Source organism: Nerophis lumbriciformis, linkage group LG13 (genome assembly GCF_033978685.3).
Source record: "Nerophis lumbriciformis linkage group LG13, RoL_Nlum_v2.1, whole genome shotgun sequence".
NCBI classification, from domain to species: domain Eukaryota; kingdom Metazoa; phylum Chordata; class Actinopteri; order Syngnathiformes; family Syngnathidae; genus Nerophis; species Nerophis lumbriciformis.
The window spans coordinates 36,951,964-36,968,065 of NC_084560.2; the positions used below are offsets into that span (position 1 = coordinate 36,951,964).

The 16,102-nt window shown below is 39.7% G+C and overlaps 1 protein-coding gene across 1 annotated transcript in view; it reads left to right on the forward strand.

The window, feature by feature from the left end:
- The window catches only part of man1a2 (mannosidase, alpha, class 1A, member 2), a 178,349-nt gene extending 164,660 nt beyond the window's left edge, over positions 1-13,689 (forward strand). The window contains exons 10-14 of the mRNA XM_061970882.2: positions 254-369; positions 3,160-3,379; positions 3,587-3,759; positions 3,837-3,952; positions 12,092-13,689. Of these exons, the coding sequence (XP_061826866.1) occupies positions 254-369; positions 3,160-3,379; positions 3,587-3,759; positions 3,837-3,952; positions 12,092-12,227 (761 nt within the window). The 3' untranslated portion in view covers positions 12,228-13,689. The remainder of the gene's footprint in view (positions 1-253; positions 370-3,159; positions 3,380-3,586; positions 3,760-3,836; positions 3,953-12,091) is intronic.
- Positions 13,690-16,102: the final 2,413 nt, after the last annotated feature.

The window sequence follows — 16,102 nt, forward strand, 5'->3', positions numbered from 1 at the left end:
AGTACCCAATACTTTTCTAGCATGGATATTTTGTCTAGTTATTTAGCCATTTTTATGCTTGCAAAAAAAAAAGTTAATGTAAAAAAATCTGCAGTAGAGTGAAGTTCATTCAATCAAGTACTTCCTCGCTCTTGACACTCAATATTCCATTAAGATATTTCACTTTCTGTCAAAATGGGAAGATATTTATTACAAATGATGAAGACATATTTTACCCCACGTTGATAAGTCTTTATTGTTGCTCTGTCCACAGATCACACGTCGGTCGGAGGGCTGGGGGACAGTTTTTACGAGTACCTGCTGAAGGCCTGGCTCATGTCGGACAAGACGGACACGGAGGCCCGCAAGACGTACGACGACGCCATCGAGGTGCGCTACACATGGTGTTTGTGATCGTTTGCTCACTTTATTAAGCCACGTGAGACAGGAAGTGAGAGCGAAAGCCGCAAGAGTGATGAGGATAGTAGGCAAACATACTGGACCCACGGCCAAGATTGCGGTGGCAAAGGCAAAAAAAGAGGACTTGGACGAAAGGAGAAAAGCAGGTGTGCAGGAAGTACAGTGGAACCTCCATTTACAAACTTAATAGGTTCAAAAACAGGGTTCATGCATAGAAAAGTTTGTATATCGAAGCACAAGTAGTTACACTATAGTTACACGATAGTTACACGATGTAGTTACACAATGCAGTCGTACGAGGTAGTCACACAATGTAATTACACGATGTAGTCACACAAAGTAGTTACACGATGTAGTTCCACAAACTAGTGACGCGATTTACTTACACAAAGTACTTACACGATGTAGTTACGCAAAGTATTTACACAAACTAGTTACGCGATGTAGTTACACAAACTACTTACGCGATGTGGTTACTTGATGTAGTTACACTATGTAGTTATGCAAAGTAGTTACATGATGTAGTCACGCAAAGTAGTTACACGATGTAGTTCCACAAACTAGTGACACAAAGTAGTTACAGGAAGTAGTGTCACGATATAGTTTCACGATGTAGTTACACAAAGTAGGTACACAAAGTCGTGACACAAAGTAGTTACAGGAAGTAGTGTCACGATGTAGTTTCACAGTGTAGTTACACAAAGTAGTGACGTAAAGTACTTACACAAAGTAGTTACATGAAGTAGTGTCACGATGTAGTTACACAAAGTAGTTACGTGTAGTAGTGTCACGATGTAGTTACACAAAGTAGTTACACAAAGTAGCTACAGGATGCAGTTACACAATGTAATTAAACCAAGTACTTACACTATGTAGTTACATGAAGTAGCTACACAAATTAGTTACACAAAGTAGCTACAGGATGCAGTTACACAATGTAATTAAACCAAGTACTTACACTATGTAGTTACATGAAGTAGCTACACAAATTAGTTACACAAAGTAGTTATAGGAAGTAGCTACGCGATGAAGTTTCACAAAATAGTTATAGGATGTAGGTACACAAATTTGTTACACAAAGTAGCTACAGGATGTAGTTACACAAAGTAGTGACACAATGTATTTGCTGGATGTAGTTACACAAAGTAGTTACACGATGGAGTTACACAAAGTTATTACACTATGTAGTTACACATTGTAGCAACAGGAAGTAGCTATAGGATGTAGTTACATGATGGAGTTACACAAAGTAATTACACTATGTAGTTACACATTGTAGCAACAGGAAGTAGCTATAGGATGTAGTTACACAAAGTAGTTACACGAAGTAGCTACAGGATGTAGTTACACAAAGTAGCTACAGAAAGTTGCTACAGGATGTAGTTACACAAAGTAGTTACAGGATGTAGTTACATGATGTAGTTATAGAATGTAGTTACATGATGTAGTTATAGAATGTAGTTACACAAAGTAGTTACAGGATTTAGTTACACAAAGTAGTTAAAGGATGTAGTTACATGATGTAGTTATAGGATGTAGTTACACAAAGTAGTTACAGGATGTAGTTACACAAAGTAGTTACAGGATGTAGTTACACAAAGTAGTTAAAGGATGTAGTTACATGATATAGTTCTAGGATGTAGTTACACAAAGTAGTTACAGGATGTAGTTACACAAAGTAGTTACAAGATGTAGTTACACAAAGTATTTAAAGGATGTAGTTACATGATGTAGTTATAGGATGTAGTTACAAGATATAGTTACACAAAGTAGTTACAGGATGTAGTTACACAAAGTAGTTACAAGATGTAGTTACACAAAGTATTTAAAGGATGTAGTTACATGATGTAGTTATAGGATGTAGTTACAAGATATAGTTACACAAAGTAGTTACAGGATGTAGTTACACAAAGTAGTTACAAGATGTAGTTACACAAAGTAGTTAAAGGATGTAGTTACATGATGTAGTTATAGGATGTAGTTACACAAAGTAGTTACAAGATGTAGTTACCCGTATTTTTCGGACTATAAGTCGCCGGTTTTTTTTCATAGTTTGGCCGGGCTCCAGTGCGCCTTATGTATGTTTTTTTCCTTTTTTATTATGCATTTTCGGCAGGTGCGACTTATACTCCGGTGCGACTTATACTCCGAAAAATACGGTACACAAAGTATTTAAAGGATGTAGTTATAGGATGTAGTTACACGAAGTAGCTACAGGATGTAGTTACACAAAGTAGCTCCAGAAAGTTGCTACGGGATGTAGTTACACAAAGTAGTTACAAGATGTAGTTACACAAAGTAGTTAAAGGATGTAGTTACATGATGTAGTTATAGGATGTAGTTACACAAAGTAGTTACAGGATGTAGTTACATGATGTAGTTATAGGATATAGTTACACAAAGTAGTTACAGGATGTATTTACACAAAGTAGTTAAAGGATGTAGTTACATGATGTAGTTATAGGATGTAGTTACACAAAGTAGTTACAGGATGTAGTTACATGATGTAGTTATAGGATGTAGTTACACAAAGTAGTTACAGGATGTATTTACACAAAGTAGTTACAAGATGTAGTTACTCAAAGTAGTTAAATTATGTAGTTACACAAAGTAGTTACAAGATGTAGTTAAACAAAGTAGTTAAATTATGTAGTTACACAAAGTAGTTACAGGATGTAGTTACACAAAGTAGTTTCAGGATGTAGTTACAGGACGTAATTGAAGTCTTGAGAATGCAATAAACGACTGACGACCCCACAGGCCATCGAGCGGCACCTGATACGCAAGTCCAATGGCGGCCTGACGTTCATCGGCGAGTGGAAGAACGGCCACCTGGAGAGGAAGATGGGACATCTGGCGTGCTTCGCCGGCGGCATGTTCGCTCTGGGCGCAGACGGCTCGCCCGATGACAAGGCGGGGCACTGGCTGCAGCTGGGCGCCGAGATCGCCCACACCTGCCACGAGTCCTACGACAGGACAGGTGTGCCAGAACTTGCTTTTGGGGCAAATGTATTGGGACACACAATCCGACTGATTGCATCATCACGACTCATCACTAACGGTCATTTACTGTGTCATAACTGCAACTCCTTCGTGGAGCCCAAATGTCACCAAGACATGTCAGACAGCCAAAGTTGACGGTGTAATGCTGAAGTTTGACGTTGTCGACGACCGTCTCCCCTTCCAGTGGTGAAGTTGGGTCCCGAGGCCTTCAAGTTCGACAGCGGCCTGGAGGCGGTGGCGGTGCGTCAGAACGAGAAGTACTACATCCTGCGGCCGGAGGTGATCGAGACCTACTGGTACATGTGGAGGTTCACCCACGACCCCAAATACCGCCAGTGGGGGTGGGAAGCGGCACAGGTACGCCTCGTACGTACTCCAAAAACGCGCATGGTCTCGTCCCAGCGCCACAACTCTTCTCTCCGCTGCCCCTGCAGGCCATAGATAAGTACTGCAGGGTGAGTGGCGGCTTCTCGGGGATGAAGGACGTCTACTCCTCCAACCCGACCTACGACGACGTGCAGCAGAGCTTCTTCCTGGCTGAGACGCTCAAGTAAGTGAACGGGATTGTAGATAAAAACTACCGTGTTTTACGGACTGTGGAGCGCACCGATATATAAGCCGCACCCACTAAATTGTAGAGGGAAAAAAATATTTCCATATATGAGCTGCACCCATACTTGCCAACCCTCCCGGATTTTCCGGGAGACTCCCGAAATTCAGCGCCTCTCCCGAAAACCTCCCGGGACAAATTTTCTCCCGAAATTCAGGCGGACCTGAGTGACGTGTCGACAGCCTGTTTTCACGTCCGCTTTCCCACAATATAAACAGCATGCCTGCCCAATCATGTTATAACTGTAGAATGATCGAGGGCGAGTTCTTGGTTACTTATGTGGGTTTATTGTTAGGCAGTTTCATTAACGTCCTCCCAGCGCGGCAACAACACACAACAACAGCAGTCACGTTTTTGTCTACAGTAAAGCAGCTCGTCTGCTGTAAACAACAATGTTGTGATACTCTTAAACAGGACAATACTGCCATCTACTGTACATGCATATGTGACAATAACATCTAGGGCTTTTAGAGAGTGCAGTGCACAACTGCGCACACAACAAGGAGACGAAGCAGAATGCATCATCAGAGAGGGTGTTCAGCATGGTTAGAAAAATAGTGACAGAGAATGGAGCATGGATGGACAATTCAACCCTTAACTCAACAATGAGTAGATGAGTGTTATGTGTGTGTGTATATGTGTAAATAAATGAACACTGAAATTCAAGTATTTCTCTTATTTATATATATATATATATATATATATATATATATATATATATATATATAGCTAGAATTCACTGAAAGTCAAGTATTTCTTATATATATATATATATATATATATATATATATATATATATATATATATATATATATATATATATATATATATACAGGTAAAAGCCAGTAAATTAGAATATTTTGAAAAACTTGATTTATTTCAGTAATTGCATTCAAAAGGTGTAACTTGTACATTATATTTATTCATTGCACACAGACTGATGCATTCAAATGTTTATTTCATTTAATTTTGATGATTTGAAGTGGCAACAAATGAAAATCCAAAATTCCGTGTGTCACAAAATTAGAATATTACTTAAGGCTAATACACAAAAGGGATTTTTAGAAATGTTGGCCAACTGAAAAGTATGAAAATGAAAAATATGAGCATGTACAATACTCAATACTTGGTTGGAGCTCCTTTTGCCTCAATTACTGCGTTAATGCGGCGTGGCATGGAGTCGATGAGTTTCTGGCACTGCTCAGGTGTTATGAGAGCCCAGGTTGCTCTGATAGTGGCCTTCAACTCTTCTGCGTTTTTGGGTCTGGCATTCTGCATCTTCCTTTTCACAATACCCCACATATTTTCTATGGGGCTAAGGTCAGGGGAGTTGGCGGGCCAATTTAGAACAGAAATACCATGGTCCGTAAACCAGGCACGGGTAGATTTTGCGCTGTGTGCAGGCACCAAGTCCTGTTGGAACTTGAAATCTCCATCTCCATAGAGCAGGTCAGCAGCAGGAAGCATGAAGTGCTCTAAAACTTGCTGGTAGACGAATGCGTTGACCCTGGATCTCAGGAAACAGAGTGGACCGACACCAGCAGATGACATGGCACCCCAAACCATCTCTGATGGTGGAAACTTTACACTAGACTTCAGGCAACGTGGATCCTGTGCCTCTCCTGTCTTCCTCCAGACTCTGGGACCTCGATTTCCAAAGGAAATGCAAAATTTGCATGGTCGGGTGATGGTTTGGGGTGCCATGTCATCTGCTGGTGTCGGTCCACTCTGTTTCCTGAGATCCAGGGTCAACGCAGCCGTCTACCAGCAAGTTTTAGAGCACTTCATGCTTCCTGCTGCTGACCTGCTCTATGGAGATGGAGATTTCAAGTTCCAACAGGACTTGGCGCCTGCACACAGCGCAAAATCTACCTGTGCCTGGTTTACGGACCATGGTATTTCTGTTCTAAATTGGCCCGCCAACTCCCCTGACCTTAGCCCCATAGAAAATCTGTGGGGTATTGTGAAAAGGAAGATGCAGAATGCCAGACCCAAAAACGCAGAAGAGTTGAAGGCCACTATCAGAGCAACCTGGGCTCTCATAACACCTGAGCAGTGCCAGAAACTCATCGACTCCATGCCACGCCGCATTAACGCAGTAATTGAGGCAAAAGGAGCTCCAACCAAGTATTGAGTATTTTACATGCTCATATTTCTCATTTTCATACTTTTCAGTTGGCCAACATTTCTAAAAATCCCTTTTTTGTATTAGCCTTAAGTAATATTCTAATTTTGTGACACACGGAATTTTGGATTTTCATTTGTTGCCACTTCAAATCATCAAAATTAAATGAAATAAACTTTTGAATGCATCAGTCTGTGTGCAATGAATCAATATAATGTATAAGTTACACCTTTTGAATGCAATTACTGAAATAAATCAAGTTTTTCAAAATATTCTAATTTACTGGCTTTTACCTGTATATATGAAATACTTGACTTGGTGAATTCTAGCTGTGAATATACTCCTCCCCTCTTAATCACGCCCCCGACCACGCCCCCGACCAACACCCCCCGCCCCCACCTCCCGAAATCGGACGTCTCAAGGTTGGCAAGTATGGCTGCACCGGACTATAAGCCAAATTAGTTATTTCCACATAAATATTCTGTCAATGTTTATTTACATACCTTAATTGTTTACAAAAGGTGTCTAACACGGCAGTAAAACGGCTGATCAAACAAAACAGAAGTCTGTCATGGACCCACTAGCTGTGGAAGCTAGCCCTCCAATCAACTAAACCGATTCAATAACTCCACGGTGACGTTTTGGTGAATTTACTGAGGAATTTATGAAACTGAAACAATACGAAAAAATGTCGTTGTAAGTTAATAATACTAACACAGACAGTGGAGTGATGCACGAAGAATCCATATAAGTAGAAACGCTATGGACAGCTAGAAGTTAGAACAGCGCTTCTACTACCGGTTGAAGGCACTAAATGGAAGGACACTGCAGCACTTGCTATGAGTGAACTCGTCCAAAAGATGGTGCCATAGCACAAACAATAACACACCTTTTAAATGTGTTTGCTTGTTTGTTTTTTCCGGAAAAATATTTGCAATTTGGCCGCCAGCGAAGGAAAATCCATAAAATGGCCGCACCATGTTATAAGCTGCAGGATTTACAGTGTAGGAAAAAAGTAGCAGCTTATTTTTTGGAATTTACGTTACTTAAAAAAATATTTTTTACAAGTACTTTACTTCCATAGGCTGTCAAGAGATGCAACAGGTGGCGCTATAACCTCAACCTTAAGGCCGCTTTAACATTTGTCAGCATTAAGAAGTCATTTCCAGAAAAGTCACGCAATAAAACAAATGTGAACAAGCATTTTAAATTAACTTTTAATTTACTTAAATTAGCTTTTGAGTTATAAGATAACGTACATTATGTAACGTATAAGTCTAGTAGTAATTGTCTATTCTGAGGGGTAAGAATATTTGTTTTCTTCTGTTTTGTCACAGTTTCACGGTAAAATTGTTAGTTTTTTTACCATCGTTTTACTTTTTCAATACAAAAACCACAAGTACATTTTTTTCCCTTTTCTGTTTTGTTTTTTTTAAAGAGTTTTTTGCTCCTATAAACTTTTATTTATACTGTCTGTATTTTGGTTTTACAATCTGCATGTCAAAATTGAAGTTTAGAAATGTATTTATTTTTCTACTTTTTTTCAACTGAAGAACAAAACAAAAGATTTAACATTGGTATTTATTTTTCATTGTAGTTAATTGTTTATTTAGGATCGCCATTAGCCGACGCATCAGCGGCAGGCTAGTCTTCCTGGGGTCCTCATTAAAATATCATTTACAATAAAATGCTCAAGATACAGTCATAATACAATAACAATACATACATTATCCTAATGCAATACCTGTATGGATACAGTTAGAACCAAGGCAAAAACAAACAATGAATGAGTCTTTTAAATCCTACCTTACTAGGGTATTTCTTATATGCAAAGGAAGAGTATTCCACAAAGTAATAGCGCTATACAGTACAGTGACTTTCATGGCGTTGGTTCTTGGGCGTGGCAATGCGAGTACCGTATTTTTCGGACTATAAGTCGCAGTTTTTTTCATAGTTTAGTTCCAGTGCGACTTATATATGTTTTTTTTCCTTCTTTATTATGCTTTTTCAGCAGGTGCGACTTATACTCCGGTGCGACTTATACTCCGAAAAATACGGTAGTCCTTGAAATTAGGTTCTGGTGCCGTACCTATAAATGTCAGAACTATAACCAATGTGACTCGCAATATCTATAGGACAATGGGTAAAAATTTTATTTCTTATGAATAACAATAGGTTTTATGAAAACCTGTTGATAACTTTCACCCATTTAAGGCTCTCATGCATATGATCAACACTAACTCCTTAACTACAACCAAGAGCAAGTCCAGCTGCTCTGTTTTGGATAATTTCTCATTTTTGTAATCCACACTTAGATGCAGAGGACCAAATTACGCTGCAATAGTCAAGATGCCACAGCACCAAAGTTTGTACTACCTGTCTGCATAGGACAGGTGGTAGATAAGTAGTACACTTCCTGACGGTAGCAATACTTCTGCCCATTTTTGTAACAACTTGATGAATGTGATCAGACCAGGAGAGAGTGTTACCAAGAGTTAAGCCCCAAAGTTTCACCTTGCTAACCTGACTGATTGTTGGCCCAGCAATCTGTAAGTTTAATAAAGGGTTTGTAGCTGTACTGTGTTTACAACCAAAGACTATACTGGTGGTTTTAGGCGTATTTAAAACCAGTCTATTGCTATTCACCCATTCTAACACTGCATTCAAGTCCTTGGAAAGGACAGAGTTAAGTTCACTTATGGTAGAAGCAGAGTGATATAATGTAGAATCAGCAGCATACAATACCAATTTGGATTTTTCAGCCACTAGAGGGAGATCGTTTGTAAAAATGGAAGATACATGTGGTCCAAGGCAGCTGCAGTTAATACAGCGGTCCCGATCTTATCAATCCGAAATCAGAAAAATGACGAGCATGGCATGATAGGTGCTTGCATGTAAAATGTGTGATATCATGTGCAATACAGGCAGTCCTGCAGCGTGTTTACTTGTGTGTGATATCATGTGCAATACAGGCAGTCCTGCAGCGTGTTTTCTTGTGTGTGATATCATGTGCAATACAGGCAGTCCTGTAGCGTGTTTGCTTGTGTGTGATATCATGTGCGATAAAAGCGGTCCTGCAGAGTGTTTGCTTGTGTGTGATATCATGTGCAATACAGGCAGTCCTGCAGCGTGTTTTCTTGTGTGTGATATCATGTGCAATACAGGCAGTCCTGCAGCGTGTTTTCTTGTGTGTGATATCATGTGCAATACAGGCAGTCCTGCAGCGTGTTTTCTTGTGTGTGATATCATGTGCAATACAGGCAGTCCTGCAGCGTGTTTTCTTGTGTGTGATATTATGTGCAATACAGGCAGTCCTGCAGCGTGTTTTCTTGTGTGTGATATCATGTGCAATACAGGCAGTCCTACAGCGTGTTTACTTGTGTGTGATATCATGTGCGATAAAGGTAGTCCTGCAGCGTGTTTGCTTGTGTGTGATATCACGTGCGATACAAGTGGTCCTGTAGAGTGTTTGCTTGTGTGTGATATCACGTGCGATACAAGCGGTCCTGTAGAGTGTTTGCTTGTGTGTGATACCATGTACGATAAAGGCAGTCCTGCAGCGTGTTTTCTTGTGTGTGATATCATTTGCGATACAAGCGGTACTTCAGAGTGTTTAATTGTGTGTGATATCATGTGTAATACAGGCAGTCCTGCAGCGTGTTTGCTTGTGTGTGATATGTGCGATAGAAGCAGTCCTGCTGAGTGTTTACTTCTGTGTGATATCATGTTTGATACAGGCAGTCCTGCAGCGTGTTTGCTTTTGCTTTTGTGTGATATTGTGTGCGATACAGGCAGTCCTGCAACATGTTTGCTTGTGTGTGATATCATTTGTGATACAAGCGGTACTTCAGAGTGTTTAATTGTGTGTGATATCATGTGTGATACAGGCAGTCCTGCAGCGTGTTTGCTTGTGTGTGATATCATGTGCGATAGAAGCAGTCCTGCTGAGTGTTTACTTCTGTGTAATATCATGTTTGATACAGGCAGTCCTGCAGCGTGTTTACTTGAGTGTAATATCATATGCGATACAGGCAGTCCTGCAGCGTGTTTACTTGAGTGTAATATCATATGCGATACAGGCAGTCCTGCAGCCTGTTTACTTGTGTGTGATATCATGTGTGACACAGCAGTCCTGCAGCGTGTTTACTTGTGTGTGTGATATCGTGTGTGTGATATAGGCAGTCCTGCAGCCTGTTTAGTTGTGTGTGATATCATATGCGACACAAGCAGTCCTGCAGCGTGTTTACTTGTGTGTGATACGGGCAGTCCTGCAGCCTGTTTACTTTTGTGTGATATCATGTTTGATACAAGCAGTCTTGCAGCGTGTTTACTTGTGTTTGATATCATATTCGACACATGCATTCCTGCAGCCTGTTTACTTGTGTGTGATATCATGTGCAACACAAGCAGTCCTGCAGAGTGTTTACTTGTGTGTGATATCATATGCGACACAAGCAGTCCTGCAGCGTGTTTACTTGTGTGTGATACGGGCAGTCCTGCAGCCTGTTTACTTTTGTGTGATGTCATGTTTGATACAAGCAGTCTTGCAGCGTGTTTACTTGTGTTTGATATCATATTCGACACATGCATTCCTGCAGCCTGTTTACTTGTGTGTGATATCATGTGCAACACAAGCAGTCCTGCAGAGTGTTTACTTGTGTTTGATATCATATTCGACACATGCATTCCTGCAGCCTGTTTACTTGTGTGTAGTATAATGTGCGATACAAGCAGTCCTGCAGAGTGTTCACTTGTGTGTGTGTGTGTGTGTGTGTGTGTGTGATATCATGTGTGATATAGGCAGTCCTGCAGCCTGTTTAGTCGTGTGTGATATCATGTGCAACACAAGCAGTCCTGCAGCTTGTTTACTTGTGGACAGCAAGTTAACATCTAAATGTTCTTCAATAATCACACAATTCCACAAAAAGTAATTTACAAAAGGTAAACATGCTTGACTACAGACTGCAGGAGATAGCAGCTACACAACAGCTAAGCACCCAATAGCAAACAAGCGAGACATACTGTACGTAATAATCATTGAATAATAAAACAGCATATTTGTCGAAATCAACAAGTATCAAATAATTATAATTATAAATACATAATCTCCAAGGCAGTATTAGAAAGTATTCAGTAACAAACGTGTCCGCATCATTCCACTTATTGAGTTATGAGCCTAACGTCATGAATTATCGTGATTACCACTTCAACTAAAAGACAGCATAAATCCAATCCAGACGGTAAAAAATAAATAGGTTAGAGTTTTTTTTACAGCCACCTTGACTCATTTCACTTGATCAAACATTTTCCAACATTCCACACTACTACATAATAAAAGTATGTATGATTCCTGCAGATATCGGTATGGAGCAAAACTCGAGGCTCTGATATCAGCATTGTACTGGAAGTAAAAATGTATCAGGACACCCTTACTAGTTTTACTATTCTAAAACTGAAATAAAATGTAAAAAAAATAAAAATAAACTAGTGTTAAACTTTATTTTACTTGTTTGTGATTATTGTCAGTAATATTTGATTAAAAAAAAAAAAAAAAAAAATTTTACGTAATTATAAAATAGATACCGTATTTTTCGGACTATAAGTCGCAGTTTTTTTTCATAGTTTGGCCGGGCTCCAGTGTGACTTATATATGTTTTTTTTCTTCTTTATTATGCCTTTTCGGCTGGTGCGACTTATACTCCGGTGCGATTTATACTCCGAAAAATACGGTAATAGCCTCAAGGCTGTGACGTCGGGCGCCTGTGATAGGCTCCTGCTGCTCATTGTTTCCATCCCATCCTTGGGTACTTTTGTAAGCATGTGAAAATGTTCATTTCAAGAAAGAAGACATGTTAATCATTGATGGGTTCATGAAGTGTGTCCTGCCATGTCAGCAGTCTGTCTCTGGCTCCCTCTGCTGGCAGCTCTGAACACTGCAGTCCTCTTGTCTGCAGGTACCTCTACCTGCTCTTCTCCAACGACGACCTGATGTCTTTCGAAAGCTGGGTCTTCAACACGGAGGCTCACCCGCTTCCCGTCCTGCACCTGGGCAACATCACCTTGCCGGGCAGCGAGCCGGCCCAGCAGTAAATGCGCTCCCCTCCCCCCTCCCGCCACACAACACTGGACCATCAGGTGGACCACTGAGGAGCAGAGGACACCCTGGGAACTTCTTGTCCTTTCTTCTTCTCATTTTCAGCGGACTATTTGACATTTGAGCAAACTCTTTGTCTACTGTCTTGTACATGAAGACCGCCCCCCCCCCCCCCACCCCCCAACCTCCAGTCACATGATCTGCCACAGACTTGGGGGCGGGGCCTGAGCTGCTGTCATCCTCCTTTTCTCGAGAGACGTGGATTATTCCAAGTGGACCACTTCTTAAAACAAGTCTGCCGTGTGACTCGCTACATCGTACCTCCCCCCCAAGAAAAGCTTTCTGACGCCAACTTTTAGCTTTGTTCCCGTTAGCTTCCGATCTTTTGCGTACGATCATCGCAATCATCGGACGTTTAAAGTTCTCGTCTTATCACGAGCGTTCTGAAATGAAGTAAATCTAACTTCTCGTGTCGCGACAGCTAGCGCTTAATTTCTGTTGATATCATCATTGTTTACGTCCCACCAAAGCGTCCTTGTTTTTCCGCTAGTTAGTACACGTTATCCAGGAGTACTCTGCCAGCAGGCAGATTTATTTTTACAACGCAACTTCGTCAGAAAAAGACAAAATGTTGCCGCAAAAGCCGACAAATCTGCCACATCGTCATGTTCACGATTGTCGAAAGAAAAAAAGTATTTGAAGGAGATGAAGGAAAACGAGCTACATATAAATAACATCATAAGGGGGGGAAAAAACGACTTTGTGTTTAGTTGATGAATTAAGGTTTTTGGTACCAGAAAGTCAAACAAACATATTCTACTTTTTATCGCAAGAAGAAAACGTACTTATTCGACTTTGTATAACGCAATTATCCGTGGGAAACCTCCATTTTTGTAAGTCGAAGATCGTCATCAAGGATAATAATCAAGTAGTTTGCAACTTTTTATCGCAAGAAGAAAACATACTTTCTTTTTTTTTCTGCGATTGGTTGTAGGGAACCGTCATTGATCAGACAAAAGTCGGATGAATACGTTACTTTTTGTCTCCGGAATTAGTTTGGCGCAAATTTTTGACTTTATGCCAAATTGCACTAAACTATCACACTTCCAAGTCGAAGATTGTCGTCAACAATATTTGTCAAGAAGTTTTCAACTTTTTATCGTACCTATACCATTTTTTTTTTTAACCCAGTTGGCTGTGCTAAATGATCGGACAAAAACGTTACTTTTTCACTTAGGAAATTCATCCGGTCCAAATTTTCGACTTTCGGTCAAATTGAACTAAACTATCAAACTTCTAAGTCAAAGAGCGTCATCAAAGAAGTTTTGCAAAAAGAAAACGTACCTTTACAACTGTTTTTTGTAACGCGATTGGCTGTGGTAAACATTAATTTAGCTCATTGATCGGACAAAAGTTGAATGAGTACGTTACTTTTTCATTTGGGAATTTGTCCGTTGACTTTCTGCCAAATTGCACTAAACTATCACACTTTTAAGTCGAACATCGTCGTCAACAATAATAGTCAAGTAATTTGCAACTTTTTATCGTAAGAAGAAAACATACCTATACAACTTTTTTTTTTTTTTTAATGCGATTGGATGTGGTAAGCCTCCATTGAGCTAAATGATCGGACACAAACATTACTTTTTCACTTAAGAATTAGTTTGGCGCAAATTTTTGACTTTATGCCAAATTGCACTAAACTATCACACTTCTCAGTCAAAGATCGTCGTCAACGATAGTAGTCAAATAGTTTGCGACTTTTTTTCCCCAAAAAGAAAACGTACCTATTTAATTTTTTGTAACGCGATTGGATGTGGTAAACCTTAATTTAGCTCATTTATTGGACAAAAGTTGAATGAGTACGTTACTTTTGATTGACGGGAATATTTGACTGACTGCCGAATTGCACTAAACTATCACACTTCTAAGTCAAAGATCCTCAACAATAATAATCAAGTAGTTAGTAACGTTTTAACGTAAAAACAAAATGTTCCTATATAACTTTTTTTCTCGCACAATTGGCAGTAGGAAACCTTTGTTTAGCTCATTGATCGGACTTTTTCACTTAGGAGTTCATCCGGGGCAAATTTTTGACTTTCTACCATATTGCACAAAACGATAATAAACAATTAGTTTGCAACTTTTTTTTTTGCAAAAAGAAAACGTACATATTTCATTTTTAGTAACGCAATTGGCTGTGGTAATCCTTAATTTAGCTCAATGATCGGACAATGATCCGTCCAGCGCAAATATACGACTGACTGCCAAAGTGTACTAAACTATCACACTTCTTAGTCGAAGATCGACAACGACAATAATCAAGTAGTTTGCAACTTTTTATTGAAAGAAGAGAACGTACCTATACAACTTTTTTTTACGTGATTGGATGTGGTAAACCTTCATTTAGCCAATAATCGCTGCTACGCTGTTCTACAACACGACGTCGGAGCTACGAAGTAATGGGATGGAAAACGGTAACAAAGATGCGAAACTAACTTCATGTTGTATGCCACTTTTCATTGCAAGAAGAAAATGTCCTTATTCAACTTTTGGCTGTAGAAAACCTTCATTTAGCTTATTGATCGGATGAGTATGTTACTTTTTCACTTAGGAATTCGTCCGGGGCAAATATTCGACTTTCTACCAAATTGCACTCAACTATCACATTTCTAAGTCGAAGATCATCAACGATATTAATCAAGTAGTTTGCAACTTTGTATCGCAAGAAGAAAACATATCTAAAAAAGAAAATTGCGCGATTGGCAGTAGGAAACCTGCAGTTAACTCTTTGATTGGACAAAAACGTTGCATTATCGCTTAGGAATTTGTTCGGTGCAAATTTTTGACTTTCTGCCAAATTACTACTAACTCGAAGATGGTCATCAACGATAGTAATCAAATGGTTCGCAACATTTTTTCGCAAGAAAAAACGTACCTATTCAAATTTTTGTAACGCGATTCATTTAGCTGATTTATCGGACAAAAGTTGAATGAGTACGTTACTTTTTTGCGTAGGAATTAGTCCGGCGTGAATATTTGACTGACTGCCAAATTGTACTTAACTATCACACGTCTTATTTGGTAAGCAAGTTTTATCGTGACGTTACGTCACTACGTCAGAGCTAAGAAGTAACGGGAGATTGAAAACTTACTAAGCTAACTTCATGTCGTACGCGGTTGTGTCATGTGACACTTGTGTAAATAACGGCGATACCTGCTTTTGGCGGGACGGCATTACTGGGATCAGCTTGCGTGGATGATGGCTTCTGTTGTGAAATGATCGTTGTTGTTACGAAGTGAGACAAAGTTAAGTTTACATGCAGAATTCATTGTGAAAGTTGGAAAAAAAGCCTCCGTTTTTTGTTTTTTTGACGTTTCCTTCGTCCTCCTCTTCCTCCGTCATCCCCCAGCGAGCCAGGAGCCACGTGGACTGTTTGTATTTTTACTCGACTACAAAGGAAAGTATTGTAAATATGTTTGAAAAGTCCTACACAAATTCAATAAAGACGTTGCTACGAGCGAGGAGGAACGTCCAGATGTTTTTGCATTTTATTTTGAAAGGGAAATATCAGACTTTTCACCAGCTTTGCTTTTTACCCAGAAGCCGACGAAACGATGCTGCGGAAGAAGTCAGTACCACACGTAAAAGAAGTGAGTACTACACGTAAAAGAAGTGAGTACTACACGTAAAAGAAGTGAGTACTACACGTTAAATAGGTGAGTACTACACAATAGGTGATTACTACATGTGAGTACCACATCTTAAATATGTGAGTACTTCACGTAAAAGAAGTGAGTACTATATGTAAAATAGGTGAGTACTACACGTAAAATAGGTGAGTACTACATGTAAAAGAGGTGAGTATTA